This window comes from Rattus norvegicus, chromosome 9 (genome assembly GCF_021556685.1).
Source record: "Rattus norvegicus strain SHRSP/BbbUtx chromosome 9, alternate assembly SHRSP_T2T, whole genome shotgun sequence".
In the NCBI taxonomy this organism is placed as follows: Eukaryota; Metazoa; Chordata; class Mammalia; order Rodentia; family Muridae; genus Rattus; species Rattus norvegicus.
In genome coordinates this window covers 105,781,385-105,799,883 of record NC_141542.1, presented here as the reverse complement: position 1 = coordinate 105,799,883, position 18,499 = coordinate 105,781,385, and the positions used below count along the sequence as shown (strand labels likewise).

The following is an 18,499-nucleotide window of genomic DNA, read 5'->3' as shown; positions in this document are numbered from 1 at the left end:
ACTTCTTTGCTTCATCCACCTTATCTAGTTTGGTGGCTGAATATGTATGGGCCACATGTGGGGCCTTTCCTCACTTTTAAACTAGCTTCCTTCTAGTGGTACCATTCATCCCCCCTTCCCACCCTAGCATCCATGCTGTGCTGTGGACCGAGTCACTGAGGCACCTTTCATACAGCTACCCTGTCTAGGGGAGGGCACATGGAAGAACTAGATCTATGGAAAAAATGCAACAGTTGGAAATATATATTTTTTCTGTTTCTTGTGAGTCCACATTCTACATTGTCAAGCACCCGTCTCTCCTCTGACATCACCTACAGGCTTACCCACATATCTTGGTGGTAAAGACTATGTTGTGGTAAGATGAGGACTCTGATAGCCACACCCACCTCTGCCCTCATTTTTCTCATGCAGGACATAGGGGAGGAGTGAGAACTGTTGCTGGTGCCAGAATCCATCCAGGCTCTGTTCCTGCCAACATCTTACTTGTGCATGGTGACATCCATTGCCTTCCCATAAATGACCACGTAGCCACAGGGTTGTCGCAGGCCTGACACACGTTTAGAAACTAGACTTTTGTGTTCATGTCTTCCTGACGCTATTTCCTTCCAAGGGCTCTTGGTTCAGATCTCCCCAAAATGGCACATCACAATTCCTAGTCTAGACAATTCCTCAATCGAGGCTCTGCACTCGGGAGAGTCTAGGTTGTACCAAGCTAAGAAAGCCAACCCCAACCATGTCTTTACTTGATGTTTTTACATTCTATAGCTCTGTGTCTCTCTGTGTGTCTCCCCCTCTCCCTCTCACTCTCCTTCTCTCCCTCTCTCCCCCTCTCGATATCATATGGAAGGTCTATGAACCCCACCCACACTTTAGCCTCTTTATTCAAATTCCTGTTCTGGAAACAGGACAGATTGGTGTGTGTCGAGATTAGAGTAACAGGAGTTGGAGAGACAGCTCAGTGGTTAAGAGATTAGAGTAACAGCCCTCATTAACCTAGATATTGAATGTAAATGTTTTTTCCATTTCTTTTTTTCTCTGTCCTTGTGGCTTACAGACATGTGGATGAATAAAGATGAATCTTGGAATTTCCCTCAGGACTATGACCCAGAATTGGTCAAGGAGGAAAAACGGAAGGAATTAGAGATGGAGATAAGGGTTCAGGTACGCCTACACTTAACTCCCGTAAGGGGCAGGGGTGCCATTTGCTGCAATGACTACACTTTTTACAGTTTCCAAGCCGATGAGCAAGCCAAGACTTTACCCTGAGGACACATGAGGCAATTCAAAGTACCGTGAGCACAGCATATTTCCTTTGCATTTTCTCCTAGGTGGACGAGCTGATGAGACAGGAATTGAAAAACCTTAAGCTGGCTGTGAACAGAGAGATAGAACCCCAACCCCGGCTAAAGAAAGGGAAAAAGGTATGTGTCAAACAAGCAGGGTCAGCCACAGAGGGCAGTGCCTGCTGGGTGGGCGGCTGGTTGCACTTAGGATGCCTGGAATCAAGTGGTGGTTTGAATTAAAATGCCCCTGCCCCCACCCCTTGCCTGGGCTCATAGATCTAAATGCTTGGTCATCAAGGAGTGGTACTACTTGGGAAAGACTGGGAGGTATGGACTTGTTGGAGGAAGTGTGTCATTTGGGGCTGGGTTTTGAGGTTTGAGAAGTCCTAGCCAGGCCCAGTGGCTTTCTCTTCTCCTGCTGCCTGTGGATATTGACGTAGAACTCAGCTCCTTCTCTAGCACCGTGTCTGCTTACATGCCATGATACAGGACTAAACCTCTGAGACTCTTAGCAAGCCCCAACTAGAGGCTTTCTTTTCTAAGTGTTGGTCATGGTGTCTCTCACAGCAATAGAACGCTGACTAAGACGTCCAGCATCCCGCTTTTGCAGACTTCACTGTTCACCACCCAGTGCTCAAAGATAAGGCCTTTAAGTGGGATTAACCCTGCCATCTTTAGAGTGCATCCTCCTCAGGACCAACCCACTACAGATTCACAGCACCCAAGCCCTACAAGAATGAGTACTATCAGAGGGGCACAGCAAATGCTCCAATCCCTTCCCCCCCCCATCTGCTTCTGTACTGAACACCAGTAGCATCAAGTAGGGTTTGTGAATAGGGGAATGAGACTGAAAAAGAAACTGGGCAGATCAACTCTTACATTGTCACAAATCCATCTCATGGTGGTTTGCAGCAACCAGTGAGACTGAAGGGTATACAACTTGCTCCTTTAGCCTCCTTTTTCCCCTTTGACGCCATACAGACAACCTTGCAACTGGGCCAGAATGCCCAAAAGACAGTAAGTCCAAGATTCCTCCCTGACAGTGTTATCAAAGATACAAGAAACCTGTGGTTTGGAGATACCAAACCACCCAGCCTGAGACTCAGGAGCTCGGTTGCACTGTGCTGAGTCTTGGCACCTCAAGGGACACATAGTCTTAGGACACTTATATTGGTCCATTGTGTGCTGAACATATGACATGACTGAATGTATGACATGACTGAACATATGACATGACTGAACATATGACATGACTGACTGAGCATATGATATGACTGAACATATGACATGACTGAACATATGACATGACTGAGCATATGACATGACTGAACATATGACATGACTGACTGAACATATGACATGACTGAACATATGACATGACTGAACATATGACATGACTGAACATATGACATGACTGACTGAACATATGACATGACTGACTGAACATATGACATGACTAACTGAACATATGACATGACTGACTGAACATATGACATGACTGAACATATGACATGACTGAGCATATGACATGACTGAGCATATGACATGACTGACTGAACATGTGACATGACTGAACATGTGACATGACTGAACATGTGCCATGACTCCAGTGTCAGGTTGTCTGTTGGAGCTCTGTTCTAAAGATACAACTCGCTGGCCTGGTGCGGTCCTCCCTTCTTTACAGAGATACCTCTCTGGGTGTCCCTTTTCAACTCTTTGTGTGTCTTTATCTATAAAAAAGAGGGCGTGCTCATGACTAGACAGGAAAAGTAAGCTGATCCCATCAGGAGATGTATTTCAGAGGTAGCCGTTACCTCTCTCTTCCTAAGCAGCCAAGCCCAGGGCCATACCAGTCTCACTTCCCTTCTCCGATCCCATCTCATTTCCTGAGATCTAGCATCTAAAAGATGTCACCAAGTCACAACGAGAGCTAGAAGACTTCATTCCTTTTGGTGTAGCTAGAAGAGCTTGTACAGCTGGGTCCCAGCCCTGGTGACCTAAGGACAGATGTCAAGACAAGCTAAAGCTTAATTGGTAACAAAGAGTCTTACAGGGAGACTATTAGCCAGGGATGGGACACAGAGAAGGACAACATATGACAGCTTCTGGCACTTGCTGGAGATGGTGACTTAGAACTTATCCAACATCCAGAGTGGTCCTTCCTGAACACAAGTCCGATTTGGACACTCTTCATTCCCACCCTCTCATGCTGTCTCTCTCTTTCGGGAACAGACAGTAGTCCTCCTGAGGGAGGTCTTTGGAAACTCCAGAGTGGATCTTGTTTCACTGAATATCATGGCACCCTGGGGCATGCCTTACTTGTGCTTCATAACTGGTGGATGCTATAGTCACTGGGGATACCATGTTAATATCTTTCTTCTACTTAAGGGCAATGAATGTAGGGAATATGTAGACATTAGTAACCCTCTCTGGCTCAGAGCAAACCTTTAATGCATTGTCTCAGTTAGGGTTTTACTGCTGGTGAACAGACCTCATGAGCCAGGCAACTCTTATAAGGACAACATTTAATTGGAGCTGGCTTACAGGTTCAGAGGTTCAGTCCATTATCATCAAGGCAGGGAGCATGGTAGCATCCAGGCAGGCATGGTGCAGGAGGAGCTGAGAGTTCTACATCTTCATCTGAAGGCTGCTAGTGGAAAACTGACTTCCAAGCAGCTAGGACTAGGGTATTAAAACCCTCACCCACAGTGACACACCTACTCCAACAAGGCCACACCTACTTGAATGGGTCCACACCTTCTAATAGTGCCACTTTCTGGACTGAGCATATACAAAGTATCACATATATATTATTGTGTGGATGGATTAATTGTTAAGTCTAGCTCCTGTGTGAATTGAGCCTTATAAACTTAGTGAGTACCTTGGAATGACACACTCTGGCCTCTAGAGAAAGTGGAAGAGAGAAAAGTTAGTAAAAAAAACTAACAGAATTTATGAACCAAATGGATTTAACAGATATTTATAGAACATTCCATCCTTAAACAAAAGGATATACCTTTTTCTTAGCACCTCATGGAACCATCTCTAAAACTGACCGTATAATCGGTCACAAAACAGGCCTCAACAGATAGAGGAAGATAGAAATAATCCCATGCGTCCTATCAGATCACCACGCACGAAGACTGGTCTTCAATAACAACAATAACGACAGAAAGCCCACATATACATGGAAGCTGAACAATGCTCTACTCAATGACAATTTGGTCAAGGAAGAAATAAAGAAAGAAATTAAAGACTTCTTAGAATTTAGTGAAAATGAAGATACAACATTCCCAAACTTATGGGGCACAATGAAAGCAGTACTAAGCAGTGCTGGTGAGGATGTGGAGAAAGAGAACTCCTCCATTGTTGGTGGGATTGCAAACTGGTACAATCACTCTGGAAATCAGTCTGGAGGTTCCTCAGAAAATTGGACATTCCACTACCTGAGGACCCATCTATACCTCTCCTGGGCATATACCCAAAAGATGCTGCAACATATAACAAAGACACATGCTCCACTATGTTCATAGCAGCCTTATTTATAATAGCCAGAAGCTGGAAAGAACCCAGATGCCCTTCAACAGAGGAATGGATTCAAAAAATGTGGTACATTTACACAATGGAGTACTACTCAGCTATCAAAAACAATGACTTCATGAAATTCATAGACAAATGGAATGAACTAGAAAGTATCATCCTGAGTGAGGTAAACCAATTACAGAAAAACACACTTGGTATGCACTCACGGATAAGCGGATATTAGCCAAAAAGCTTGAATTACCCAAGATGCAATCCACAGACCACAGGAAGCTCAAGAAGAAGGATGAACAAAATGCAGATGCTCCCACTCCTTCTTAAAAGGGGAAAAAATATCCATAGGAGGGGATATGGAAGCAAAGTTTAGAGCAGCGACTCAAGGAATGGCCATTCAGAGCCTGCCCCACATGGCCCATATATGTGTGTGTGTGTGTGTGTGTGTGTGTGTGTGTGTGTGTGTGTGTGTGTTTTCTGTGGTGGCCAGAAGAGGGCGCCGGCTGCCCTGTTCCATCACTCTGCACCTGGTCCCTTGAGACAGTCTCCTGTCCCGCCAACACACACACACACACACACACACACACACACACACACACACACACACACACAGCCACCAAAACTAGATAAGACTGATGAAGCTAAAAAGTGCATGCTGAAAGGGACCTGATATAGATCTCTCCTGAGAGACACATCCAGAGCATGTCCAATACAGAGGTCAATGCTAGCAGCAAACGACCGAACTGAGAATAGGACCCTCTTGGGGGGAATTAGAGGAAGTATTGAAAGAGTTGAAGGAGCTTGCAACCCCATAAAAACAACAATGTCAACCAACCAGAGCTTCCAGGGACTAAACCACTATGGATAGACTATACATGGACTGACCGAGGGCTCCAATTGCATATGTAGCAGAGAATAGCCTTGTTGGGGCACCAGTGGAAGGGGAAGCCCTTGGTCCTGCCAAGGTTGGACCCCAAGTGCAGGGGAATATGGGGGGGCAATAAGGGGGATGTATAGGGGGAGTACCCGTATGAGTTGGGGGAGGGTATGGAGGCTTATGGACAAGAAACTGGGAAAGGGAATAATGTTTGAAATGTAAGTAAAGAAGTACATCTAATAAAAATTTTAAAAATTTCAATTAGTTTAAAAATAAAATAGTTTCCAATAATAATAGAAGAAAGGAGTCTTTTAAGCTATTTTTTAATGAGCCCTCTAGCACCCTGAAACCAAGCCCAGATAAAGACACAACAATTAAGGAAAACTAGGCATTAACATTCCTGAGGAACAGAGGCACACACGTCTTCTAGGAAGCACGAGCAAGCGGAATTTGCCAGCACTTAGTGGATTTTGCTGCAGGGCCATGCAATGCAAGGACGTGCACAGAGAGGTCACTGTGCCACCACACGGATGGAGTGGAACTGAAAGGCTTGGGTCACTCATTGTTACGACCACTGCCTTGGTCTTTTGAGTTGTTTCAAAGATGGGGAGAAAGAATCTAACAGAGTTCAATATTCCTTTGTGAGAAAAACTCACAACAAGTTAGGTATAGAAGGAATCTACCTCCATATAGCACAGACGTGTTTATCAGCACTATGTTATATTCATAAGAGGAGACAGACAGACAGACAGATGGCTGTATATGGAAGAGGACAGAGGGCCCTGTGCACAAATACACACAACTAATTTTTGTCAAAGATGCGAAAGCGATTCAAAAGAGAGAAAAAGCCTTCAGGACTCATCCTTGCTTATTTCTTTCAGCAAAATAAAGGGAGAAAAGGCCGGAGAGGGAAACGGGGAAAGAAGGACAAAGACCTGACGGCTGACAGGTGACAGTGGGTTTGTTCAGGGGGAGGAGGGGTGATGAACGTGGGGAGCGGACAGCGGAGAAAATAAGAAATGCAGAGATGAACCCCAAATCCAGGAGCAGGCCAAGGCGAGACAGCCGCTCTCAGCCCTACCACGCCCCTCCTGGACAGAGTGTGGGGAGCAGTGAGCACAGGAGGAAACCATATAGACTCTAGACTGGGAAAAAGTGTGCAGCAGGACCACCTGACTGGAGGGGAAACTGCCATTACACCTGAATTCCCATAACTTTTCAAAATTCTAATCTTTACATGGAAGTCACAGGTTAACAGTTATTAAAAATGGTTTAGGAAATAGAATCAAGAAACTTCAGAACACGCAAGCTGAGTTCCTTCTGGATAAAGGGAGCCTCCCTTCCTTTACAGCCTCACCACACTCCCCCACCTCACCCTGCCCACTAACACACACACACACACACACACACACACACACACACACAAAACCCCTGTACATCCCTTCCTGCTTGCTGCAGGAGCTCATACAGAGATGCGATATGGCTGAGTCTCCAAAGGGATGTTTACGACCCTTGAGTTTCGTTAGCCCAACCTCAGATTAACACATGGATTAACATGTCAGTGTTTTGTAAACTTAGCACGTGTGCAAGCAGACAGCACAGTGTCAAGGAATTCAGTTAACACCCTGCTGGTTGGAAGCCAGGCACCATTCTGAAGCACCCTTCTCTCACTGTGGGTTTTGCTCACAGTAGACATGAGCGACATCTGTAGGGAAAGAAACCTACCTGAATTCTCTGTGAGTCCCTCTGCAGTCGCCCCTGAGGCAGCCAGAGTATCCCATAACTGGTGCTCACTTGGAAGTAGGCCCCTTTGAGGTTACATTGTTTGGCTAGCTGGTGCCTACGGGGGTCCTTGGGTACATGTTGAGACCCTAGTTCCTCATTCATGGACAGACAAACATCTGCCATTGTGTCAATGTCAAAACTGCCCAGGACAGAGATACATGGTCATTTTGAGGAGGCTTAGGCCAGGCAGACCCTAGTGCCATAGCTGTGTTTCAGAAGCGTTTATAGTGTGACTTCCTCCTTTGTTCTTGCCTTGACTCCAAAGCAGAGTAAAGTAATGAGAAACTGAGAGCTAACACTGGGTCCTCCCATATGACTGTGAAAAGTACTTGCCCACTTTCCTTTGTCTTTGAAGTTATCACCAAATACAACAGTACTGACCAGCATGGCCACAGGTGGACCATGACTGCTAGACACTGAAGGTATTCTGGCTGGCTCCTTGCACTTGAATCTGTCATAAATGAGTCAGAAGCAATCTGTTCTAGTTTCCTTTCTGATACTGTGATTAAAAAAACACTCTGACTGAGAACAATTTAGGAGAAAAGAGGGCTGTTTTAGCTTAAACATAGCCCATCATTGAGGGAAATCAGAACAGGAACTTGAAAGTCAGCCTGCTTGCTATTCCACATAGCATTAAATCCAGCCAAGTCTAGGACCACCTGCCTAGGGAGCGGTGCCACCCACAGTGGGCTGGGCTCTCCTATATCAATTTATGATAAAGACAGTTCCATACAGAAGTACCCACAGGTCACTCTGATCTAGATGACCCTTCAATTGAGATTCCCTTCTCAGATGACTTAAGCTGTGTCACATGGAGGGTTAAAGCTAACTAGAACAGCTAACAGCTATCTGGTGAAAAGATCTGAGACCATGTTTTCTATTCATTTCAATGTCCAGAAATATAAATCCACTGGCATCCACCGCATCCCTTAAACTTTAATCCTAAAGACCAGCCTCTAGGATCCTGTAGCTCTGCAGTAATATTGTAGGACAATGTCTGTTTCTCTCATCAAACTGAGTAACCTTTCAACCAGTATTTGTTCATTACACTTTAAGGCCATTTTCAAATTGGAATTCTCTTTTACATATGAGAAGTTCATTCAACTATGGAAAGAAATCTGAATACAGGTTTGGGTTTGGAAATTCCTAATGTAGTTTTACATGTTAGAGAATCTTTTTTCAATTTCATGTTAATATTTGATGCCTACATTACACATAATTATTAAGCATGTATTCCTGTGGAAATGCTGTACTTGGAACTTCTATGACATCATTTGGGTCCTGTCACTCCAACTGTCATAGCAGTCAAACCTTCCTCAGTTGTCAACAGAATGGAACGATATTTTAAATATAATCAGCAAATACAGAGCCCGTCAACTGAGGCCTGATGGAATTCGGCTTAAATCTAATGTAGCATTCTTGGACCTTTTAAAAATCATTTTAATTGTACTCATTCAAACCACAGTATGGTGAGAAAGATTTTCCTATACAGTTACAACTTTTACTTCCAATAAATAAAAGGCAAGAATAGACTGGAAGGACAGAGAAAACGAAAGGATAAACTGTCCCGGAGGATCTAATTGAATGATATTCAAGCTTAACCTACTGCATTTCTGTGAGCCAAACCCCAGTTAATATCATGGGGAATTCACCCTTTAGGCAGAATACCGTGACCATCATTTTCAGCTGTTAGAAATTATCCGTGTCCTGGCTGTCTGCCCAAGCCCCTCTTTGAGAAGTGTGTTGTTGTGGTGGTTGTTGCTTAAACATGTATATACAACACAGTACTGCACCCTCCCAACATACACACACAGCTTTGAATAATTTGTCTCCATATAAGAACTGTGGCAAACACCCTTAGTCCCAGTACTCAGGAAGCAGAGGCAGGCAGAGCTTTGTGAGCTTAAGGTCAGCCTGGCCTCCATAGTGACTTCTGGGGCAGCCAAAGCCACATAATGAGACGGTGTCTCAAACAAAACAAAAAAGAATTATCTTCAGGTGGGCCGTGGTGGCACATGCCTTTAATCCAGCACTCAGGAGGGGGAGGCAGATGGACCTCTATGGGTTTGAGGCTAGGTTGATCTACATGGTGAGTTCCAGACAACCAGGGATATAGAGAGAGACCTTTTAAAAAATGTCTTCAGGACTCGGAAGATGGCTTGGTCGGCCTATGAAGTAGTGAGCTCCAGGTTCAGTGAGAAGCCATCTCTCAAGAAAACAAGGTGGAAATAAATTGAGGAAGACAACCAAAATCTAGCGCGCCCGCGCACACACACACACTCGCACACATTCACACATTCACACACACTCACACACACACACTCGCACACACACACTCATACACTCACACTCACACACATTCACACACACTCACACATTCACACACACACACTCACACACATTCACATTCACACATTCACGCACACACACACATATTCACACATTCACACACACATATTCACACATTCACACATTCACACACATATTCACACACATTCACACTCACACACACTCTTGCACACACTCTCGCGCACACACTCACACACATTCACACACACTCACACACATTCACACACACTCACACACATTCACACACACACACACTCACACACATTCACACATTCTCACACACACATTCACACACATTCATACACACACACTCAAACACATTCACACATTCACACACACTCACACACACATATTCACACATTCACACACACACTCGCACACATTCACACATTCACACACACACATTCACACATTCACACACATACAGAGAGAGAAACAGAGACAGAAAGACAGACACAGAGAGGATTATCGTCCTTGCTTCTTGTAAATATTAAACCACTGTACTATCAAGTTAAAAGGAAACAGAAATTTCAGGCTAATGATCTATGGCTCACAGATGCTAACCGAATATAAAATCCCAGGCCCATTGTACTACTATTATCAAGTAATTTCTAATTCATATTTGGACCATCATAAAGACTGATGGAGTCATAGTTGGTCTCAGATACCCACAAATATAATTCTTATTAATGGGAAACATTCAGTGTCTACATGGTTGGATGAAAATATTGTTTTCAAAAAGCCTAATTTATCCCCAAATTGTAGAACTATTTCAAGAGCGCATTTATTTGCACCCATAAAAGCATACTTCAGAGCAGCTCTAGTGTGTGGGTGTGTATGGTAACAGAGACAATGTGCTTCCTCCCCAGGACCATCGAGTCCCTGTACCAGGAGCTGGTTGAAGAAGGCCTGCTGATCCAAGCTCTGAAGGTCAAACTCTCCGACTATATTGGTAAGGGCACCAACCACAACGGCAACCTCTGCCATGTGGCACCTTGTGGGTTCTAGAAATGCATCACTTTTCAAACAGAAGCCAGGTCATCGTGGCTACTTGTAAATTGATTTTTAACAACCTAAGTGGGTGGGGAGGAATGTGGACAAAAGAGTTCCCTGAATAAAATTAGTCCCTTAGTAGAGCGGGAGCCAGTTTTTCAACCCGTTAGCAGACTCCCTTGGCCAGTTCTTTCTGGCACAACCTGATGTGAAGAAATGAATGGGCCACACATTTGTGTGGAAACAGATCGCCCCTGGTGCTTCTGTGATGCACAACCCTTTCACGGGGTGCTCTTTCCAGAGAACTTACTTCTAGGGCTTGGTCAGAAGTGTTTCAGAGGCAGGGAAGACGTACAGTTGTGACTATGATCTTCAACTAAGGGTTTGTGCTGATTTTAAAATTAAAATTGTATCTATGCTGACCTAAGAACGTGCTAGCTGCTTAAAATGTCTCACAATTCTGCACCCTGGTGGAGGAGATGTTGTATTTACTCTGGTGAAGAAAACATCTCCTGTGGTCAAGGACAACCAACCAGACAGAGCATTCACACTCAGAAAATGGAACACTAATACAAACACTGTCGCCTCATGTGTACTGGGCATGCAGTCTCCCCCATCCCCACCCCTGCCCCAGCCCTGGATATGTTCTTACAGCTGCATGCCTTCCCCAGTCCCGGATCCCAGGGAGGGTGTGCATGGGGTTGCAGCTCTCTACTCTCCTGCAACTCCTTCTGTCAAGAACACCATCGCTCCCGTCCTAGTTAAGTTTCTTGTGCTGTGACATCACAACCAAAATCACTGGGCAGGAAAGGGTTTCTTCAGCTTACATATCAAGTTCACAGTCCATCACGGGGCGGGGGGGGGGGGGGGAGTCAGGGCAGGAACTCAAGGCAGGAACCTGAAGGCAGGACCCAGTGCAGAGGTCATGGAGGAGTCCTGCATACGATTTGCTCCCCCATGGCTTGCTCAGTCTGCATTTATAATCCCTAGTGCCTGCCTTGGAGTGGCACCACCCATAATGGGCTTGGCCCTCCCCCATCAATCATTAATCAAGAGAATGCCCTGCAGACTTGCCCATCAATCTTACAGTCAATCCGGTAGACGTATTTCCCCCTCAGGGCTTCCTCTTCCTCCAGCTGTGCCAGTTTGACAGAAGCAAACCTGAGCTGCAGACATTTTCCTTCCTGGGCTGCACCTTTCTGAAGAATCCGGGTTGCTTTACAGGCTGCCCCTCCATTGGTTTTCCTCCATGTTTTCTTTGCTGTTTCATCCAGGTTCAGTGTTTTTGCAGGAAAACTGCATGCTTTGGTGTATCCTCGGGTCTCCCACAGGAGGCACATAGCACCTCTTCGTCTTACCCGGTGGCATTTACATTGCACTGTGTGGTGACAGCACTGCCCTCCCTTGGAAAGCGTCCTCTTCCCCTTTGAAGACAGTGAACGGTCCCTTAGGTGGGACTCAGGTTTTAGAGATTGTTCCAAGCCATTTTCATGCAAACACCTGAGAATCTACTGATGATCCCTTACCTCGTCAGCTCTCCGATTACAGGACAAACCCTGGTTTGTTCCAGAATTTAGCTTGGTTTGTCGAGTTTTGATTATGGAGTCTTCTCGTGTTCTGTGGTCTTATAGGTTCCTCCTATGTTATGTGCAGGTTTGTATGTGCAAGTAAGTGCACAGGAGTGTGGAGAGCGAGGGTTGACATTGACATCTTCCACGGTTGTGCCCCACCTTATCTTTTGAAGCAGGCTCATATTGAACCTGGAGCTCACAGATTTGGCTGGCTAGATAACAAACTTCTGCACATCCTCCTGCCTCTGCCTCCCCAGCACTGGAGTTACAGACGTACGGCACTGAGCCTACCTTTCACAAACCCAGTTCCTCGTCATCACTCAGCACGCACTTCACCCTCTGTGCCACATCCCCAACCCTGGTTTCCTTCACCATCCTCAATCCAACAAAGCCCTCGAGGTACACAGGAGGCCATTTTACAATCCAGTCCTTCCCTCGCCAGCCTCTGATTGGGTGTAGATCCGCCAGCCAGAAGGCGGGGACTTTGGATAGCACTTCGATACTGGTCATTACCTCCCTAGACCCATTTCTGATTCAGGGACAGACCACCTCAAGTCTGCAGGTTTCCTTCAACAGAAAAGCTGAGCAGACTTCCTACACTGAGGGAATTGAGGCCAAGTAAGTGGGAGATGCTCTTAAACACACCACCCACCACTGGGAGGAGGGGAGAATTGAGCACTGCTCAGCCAATTCGGATGTCTCCTCTCTCATCCTTAGAATGAAAATGACCAGCTCTCACTTGTCCTCCGGCACACTGATTTGCGTTTCTTTTTTTTTTGGTTGGTTGGTTGGTTTTTGGTTTGGGGTTTTGTTTGTTTGTTTGTTTGTTTGTTTAATTTGGAGGGTTTGGGTTTTGGGGGTTTGTTTGTTTGTTTATTTTGGGGAGTTTTTGTTTTTGGGGTTTTGTTTGTTTGTTTTGTTTTGGGGGGTTTGTGGGGTTTTTGTTGTGTTTGTTGTTGTTGTTGTTTTTGTTTTGGTTTCTTTAGCATTTTCACACAGAAGCGGCCCCCCAGCTGGCTCTGGGTAACTCATGCCTTATGAAAGCTACTTCCTCAGCAGCCTGATTTTCCTGTATGTAGACAGGAAAGCCAATGTGTGGACCACGTCTCTGAGGCTCCTCCTCCACATGCGAGGAAGCAGGGACCTCAGACACAACAGGCCACACAGGCAACACACTTCAAAGACCAGGAGACATGATGCGGTCTAGCAGTGAGTGTTCAATAGTGTTAGAGCCCGAAGTCAGCTTAGAGCCCAGTGGTTTCTTCTCTCCTCCTAGCTCCCTTAAAACCCCAGGCATCATCCACACCACAGCAGGTCAGAGCAGCAGGGCTGCCCTCTCTGCTCTCGGCTCTGCCCCTGCCAAGATGCTCAGCTCCAAGCACTGGCACTGTGCCCAGAAGCCCAGGAGAGCAGGCTCCTAGCCAGATCTCAGGTACCCAAGAAGCAAAACATCTGATTTGGCTTGGCAACCACTGTGTGGTCAACGGTATTCAAACGTGCTCATTTTGAAGAGCCCATACACCACCCAGGAAGCCGCAAGCTTCCTAGTTCACATGCAAAGCATCCTGGGCACTTCTCCAATGCAGGCTCCTTTGTCACGCAATGTTAAGGCTCAATGTCCAGTGCTTGGGACCCTTGATCGGGATAGACATAGCTAGTCCACTCCGGCCTCAGAATCCCTGTCCTTTTTCTGGCTCTTTGGATGTCTCCACTTCTGCTACTGTGGGACAGAAATGACAGCCACAGCAGCAGCCTCAGTGAACCGATGTCAACACTGAGCGGGCCACACCCCAAGTTCTCAGCCCTCATTAGATGCTGCTCCCATTATTCCTCTGCCAATGCTGTTGTCACCGTCATTGGTGAGCGTGGAGTGTCACCATGAGAAGGGCTGTTGCCTTTAGGGTACCCTACACTCCCCATCCCCCTTCTACCCCATACCTACTCAGAGCACCAAGAGACCCAGTTACCTACAAACAACTCAAGACGCTCCCGAGTGGACTTGGCACACCACGGCTCAGCAGCTGCTGTGCATGGTGAGAAGTGGAGCAAAGCTTTCTTAAAGCCGGTCCCATTCTTCATGGTGCTCACTGCCTCTGCTAAAGCCAGAAGCTTCCAAAACCCCAGTCCTAGAAGCTTTGGCGCATACTGGCGTTGTGCGCAGGCGTGATCTTGCAACAGAGTTCACCTGGAGATGTATGTCTCTTGGATCACTTGATATTTGTACTCTTTGGAAACTGAGGAGCTCGCACCAAAGGCAAAGGCAGTTCTTCGACATTTCCAGAAATTTCCACCATATGTCCTTAAGGCTGGGTTTTAATTCTGCAGCTGTGTAACAGTCAGTTTGTCCACAGAGCGCCATGCTACAAGCTGTCCCCACCATGTGTGGTGAGCACTAAGCGGCAGGGGCTAGATAGCCGATGTCTGTGGTGTGCCAAGGAGCCCTGTTTGTGTTCTTAGATCCTGCTGTCTGCCCTCGCCCTGTCCCTGAAGGATTTCTTTAAGAAGCTAGATTACCAGCTGTGGGGATGGGTCAGTCAGTAAAAAACGCTTACTGTGCAAAGATGAGGATCTTCGTTCTATCCCCGGAGCTTGTGGAAAACAAGCCAGGTGTGGTGATGCCTCCTAGTGTTGGGAAAGCAGAGACAGAACAATAAGTCTACTGCACTCCAGCCCAGTGAGAGACCCTGTCTCATAACCAAGGCAGACAGCTTTGAGGAATAGCAGAGATTGACCTCTGGCCTCCAAATGCGAGCATGCCCATATTCCCTCTCTCTCTCTCTCTCTCTCTCTCTCTCTCTCTCTCTCTCTCTCTCTCTCACACACACACACACACACACACACACACACACACCCCACAGGTATTTTGATAAACTGCTTCCTTCTCTGTTCCTTTCTTATAGCTACACTGAATAGAATGGAAACACTGTTGCTGTTCTCGTTTGGATCTCCAGGATCCTTTGTGTTTCTGGTGGCTTTCAACTGTGCTCTTCAGAGATGCTTCTCTTTCTTTTTCTCACTCCATCCCTGTGTGCTACCGCTGTCTTAACAGGGACACCAAGCCTAGTAGCTTAAATAGTAGAAATGGGCCGGCTCTCTGCTCTGCAGACCGGAAGTCCAAGGTTGAGATGTGACTGGGCAGGTTCCTTCTGACACTTCAAGGAAAGCACTCGGCCATGTCTCCTCTGCTTCTGGCGCTCACTGCCCTCCTGGTATCATTTGATGTGTGGAAGCTTCACCCAATCTGCACCCTCATCTTCAGGCCTATCCTCCCTCCAGGTGTGTCTTTCTGTGTATCCAATTTTCCCGTTCCTATAGGGACAGGAATCCTGATAATTTTCAGACCCCAGGTGGACCCATTGTCCAAAAGCATCTTCACAGATCTTCCTTCTGCGTGAAATCACAGGGTGAGAACAGGGCTTGAGGACGCCAGCGCACACGTACCAGAGCTGAGTGCAGCCCTCTGTGCACACCCTGCTTCTCTTCTTTCGATTGCTGTGCATTTCCTAACCCTTCATCACACCCTTTGTCTCAAAGGCCCTCTCTCCTGCTTTTATCTTTCCTCTCCTGTCCAGAAGATCTGGTGCTGGTACAGAGGATCCAGAACTTTCTGTACCCTGACTTTGTAGATGGGAAGAGACAATAGCTCCCACTCTGAGCAGCCATAAAACACAGAGACGTGCTTTCAGAGTGAGAGGCTCCTAACTTGGCAAACAGCCCGGGCTAGTTGGATCCTTCTCTCTATCAGAACCAACACCCACTAATTTAATTTAATATAATTTGTTTAAATAAAATCTGCTAGGTTCCAGAAAATATGGTTTGCCTAGATATTAATATGGATTTACACAAGCAAGAAAATTGAGGTTGCTTCCACTGCCCCCCTAATGCTGTGTTTACTGGCAGTGAGCACTAGATTTAACGGTTGCTACAGGGTCTCTTTCCCTTCTGGTGGAGGCTAAATTAACCATTCTGCTATTTATTACCTGCTCGTTAAAATGCAGGAGTCTCCGGGTCCGTAATGCAAGTGTCCACCATCACTCATTCCGCCAACCAATACAGTCGTCCTTGCCAAGGGCTTCTTTTTTTAATGCTGAGAATTTGGAAGGCAGCCCTGCACAAGACAGCGGCCAGTCTCTCGGTTTCAGCTCTAATTTTCCTCACGTTTGGAAATGCTCTAAGCACTGGGCGTCTACAGCACTTCACACACAGGAATGTGCTCTTTGCATCACACACACACACACACGCACACACACACACACGCACACACACACACACACACACACGCACACGCGTGCACACACAGGGTCAGTGAGCACCTGAAGTAGGAAAGGGGACAATCAGACACCCTGCCTCCTCCGTCTGGGAATATCTTCACTGTGCATTCAGAAACAGATCACGGGAGTCATCGTGGTGCATAAAGGTCCATCCTTGTGACAAATGGAGACAGCCAAACTAATTTTCTTGGTGACCTTATCTAAATGAGTTAGAAAATAACACTTCAGATTTATGGCTAGTTACAATTAAGCCCTTTGATATCTTTAATTAAACCTGTAGAGATTTATCTCTATATTATTCCTTTGGTAACCCTTTAAAAATGATAAAAATGTAAATTAATATTACCCTCAACAGGAGCTGTTTCTATTTGTCCTAAATTAGACTCAGACCCTTCCTTTCACACTGCACTGCTCAGGCACACATTCCACATGGACCTTAAATAATTTATGGTGGAACTTTCCACCAATGTTAGACGGAATCTTTTAGAGTCTGAAAAAAAAAACTGCAATATTTTAGTTTCTTTGTACGTCACTCAGAACTTCATCTCACTTCACACAGCCCAATGGTTATTTTTTTTTCTTTTTCTCTTTAAGTGATTCTGAGTGACAAGGCCAAGGCCCCTGGAACATGCGAGGCAGACAGTATTTTCCCCCCATAGGAGATGATTGTAACAGTTCATGTAATTTGCCTTTTATCACAACTGGTATAGCCGTGCTTTCTTGCCTGGTTTTTCTTCAAACCTTCTCTAAGAAAAGATGCCCTGGGTTCTTTCTGTGGCAGTGATTTTAAAGAACAAACAAACAGACAAAAAACACCTCTCTGACCAAAGGCAACTTGGGGAAGAAAGCGATCATTTGATTTATGCATCCAGGTCACAATTCATCATTGACCGGAGTCAGGGCAGGAAACCAAAGCAAGAACCACTGCTCCCTGGCTCTCTGTTCTGGCTTTTGCTCACTCGCTCACCCATGCTTGGCTAGCTTTCTTACACAGCCAGGACCACCTGCCAAGGGATGGCGCCGCCCACCATGGGCCAAGCCTTCCTACACCAACTGTCATAACAGGTCAATCCTTGATCAAGGCGTTCCTCTGCAATGACTCTAGGCTGTGTCAGGTTCACAGTTAAATATGAGTAGAACAGACACACCCACCAATGGTAGCTCTCCCCTGTAGTGTTTGCATTCTCTGGCCTTTCATTTTTCAGACCACCACGGTCTCCCATCCACTCATCCATGTTTCCTTCCTCCCTAGGTGAGTACAGCTACCTGGGGACGACTCTGCGTCAGGTTGCCATAGAGCCCATGCCATCCCTCCTGGACGTCAGACAGCTCATCACCCTGTATGGAATCTTGCCTCTGGGTAAGGACTGGCGTTCCCACAAGCTCGGACAGCAGCCTCCCTCTGGCTTTGATGGTATTTCCTGTTTGGCACCAAAAGTGCTTTTCACCTTCCCAGCTGAGGATGGGAAGCCTTGTCTCACTTCCGTACAGGCCCAGCAGAGAAGGGCAGGCTGGGAAGAGAGCTTCTGTGCCATCTCCAGGTCTAGCTCACATTACAGCAACCAGCTGGAGAGATGGCCTCTGAAGTCAATGAGCTGAGAAAGCTAAGGTGGCTGCGTGCCTTCCTTCACACACTACCTTCTGTGGCTGGGTCCTGATCTCCCCCACGGTCCCTCCATCACGGTCCTTCAGACACAGCTCTAGGCTGTGCCTAGGGATGCAGGAGGCACGAAGCCCCTCCCTTCCCTCTGTTTGGTGGTGGCTGCAGGAGGGCAGCCCAACAAGAGGCAGTGCTCTGCTTGCCGCTCTGAAGCTAGAAATTACAGCTTGTTTCGC

The 18,499-nt window shown here is 46.3% G+C and overlaps 1 protein-coding gene and 1 long non-coding RNA gene across 4 annotated transcripts in view; one reads left to right on the top strand and one right to left on the bottom strand.

Moving 5' to 3' along the window:
• The window catches only part of LOC102554789 (uncharacterized), a 97,815-nt gene that overhangs the window by 32,435 nt on the left and 46,881 nt on the right, over window positions 1-18,499 (bottom strand). The window lies entirely within an intron of this gene.
• Drc11 (dynein regulatory complex subunit 11) overlaps window positions 1-18,499 on the top strand; it is a 115,746-nt gene that overhangs the window by 69,595 nt on the left and 27,652 nt on the right. The window contains exons 10-14 of the mRNA NM_001431271.1: window positions 1,055-1,161; window positions 1,329-1,421; window positions 6,576-6,643; window positions 10,698-10,780; window positions 17,916-18,023. Coding sequence (NP_001418200.1) covers window positions 1,055-1,161; window positions 1,329-1,421; window positions 6,576-6,643; window positions 10,698-10,780; window positions 17,916-18,023 — 459 coding nt within the window. The remainder of the gene's footprint in view (window positions 1-1,054; window positions 1,162-1,328; window positions 1,422-6,575; window positions 6,644-10,697; window positions 10,781-17,915; window positions 18,024-18,499) is intronic.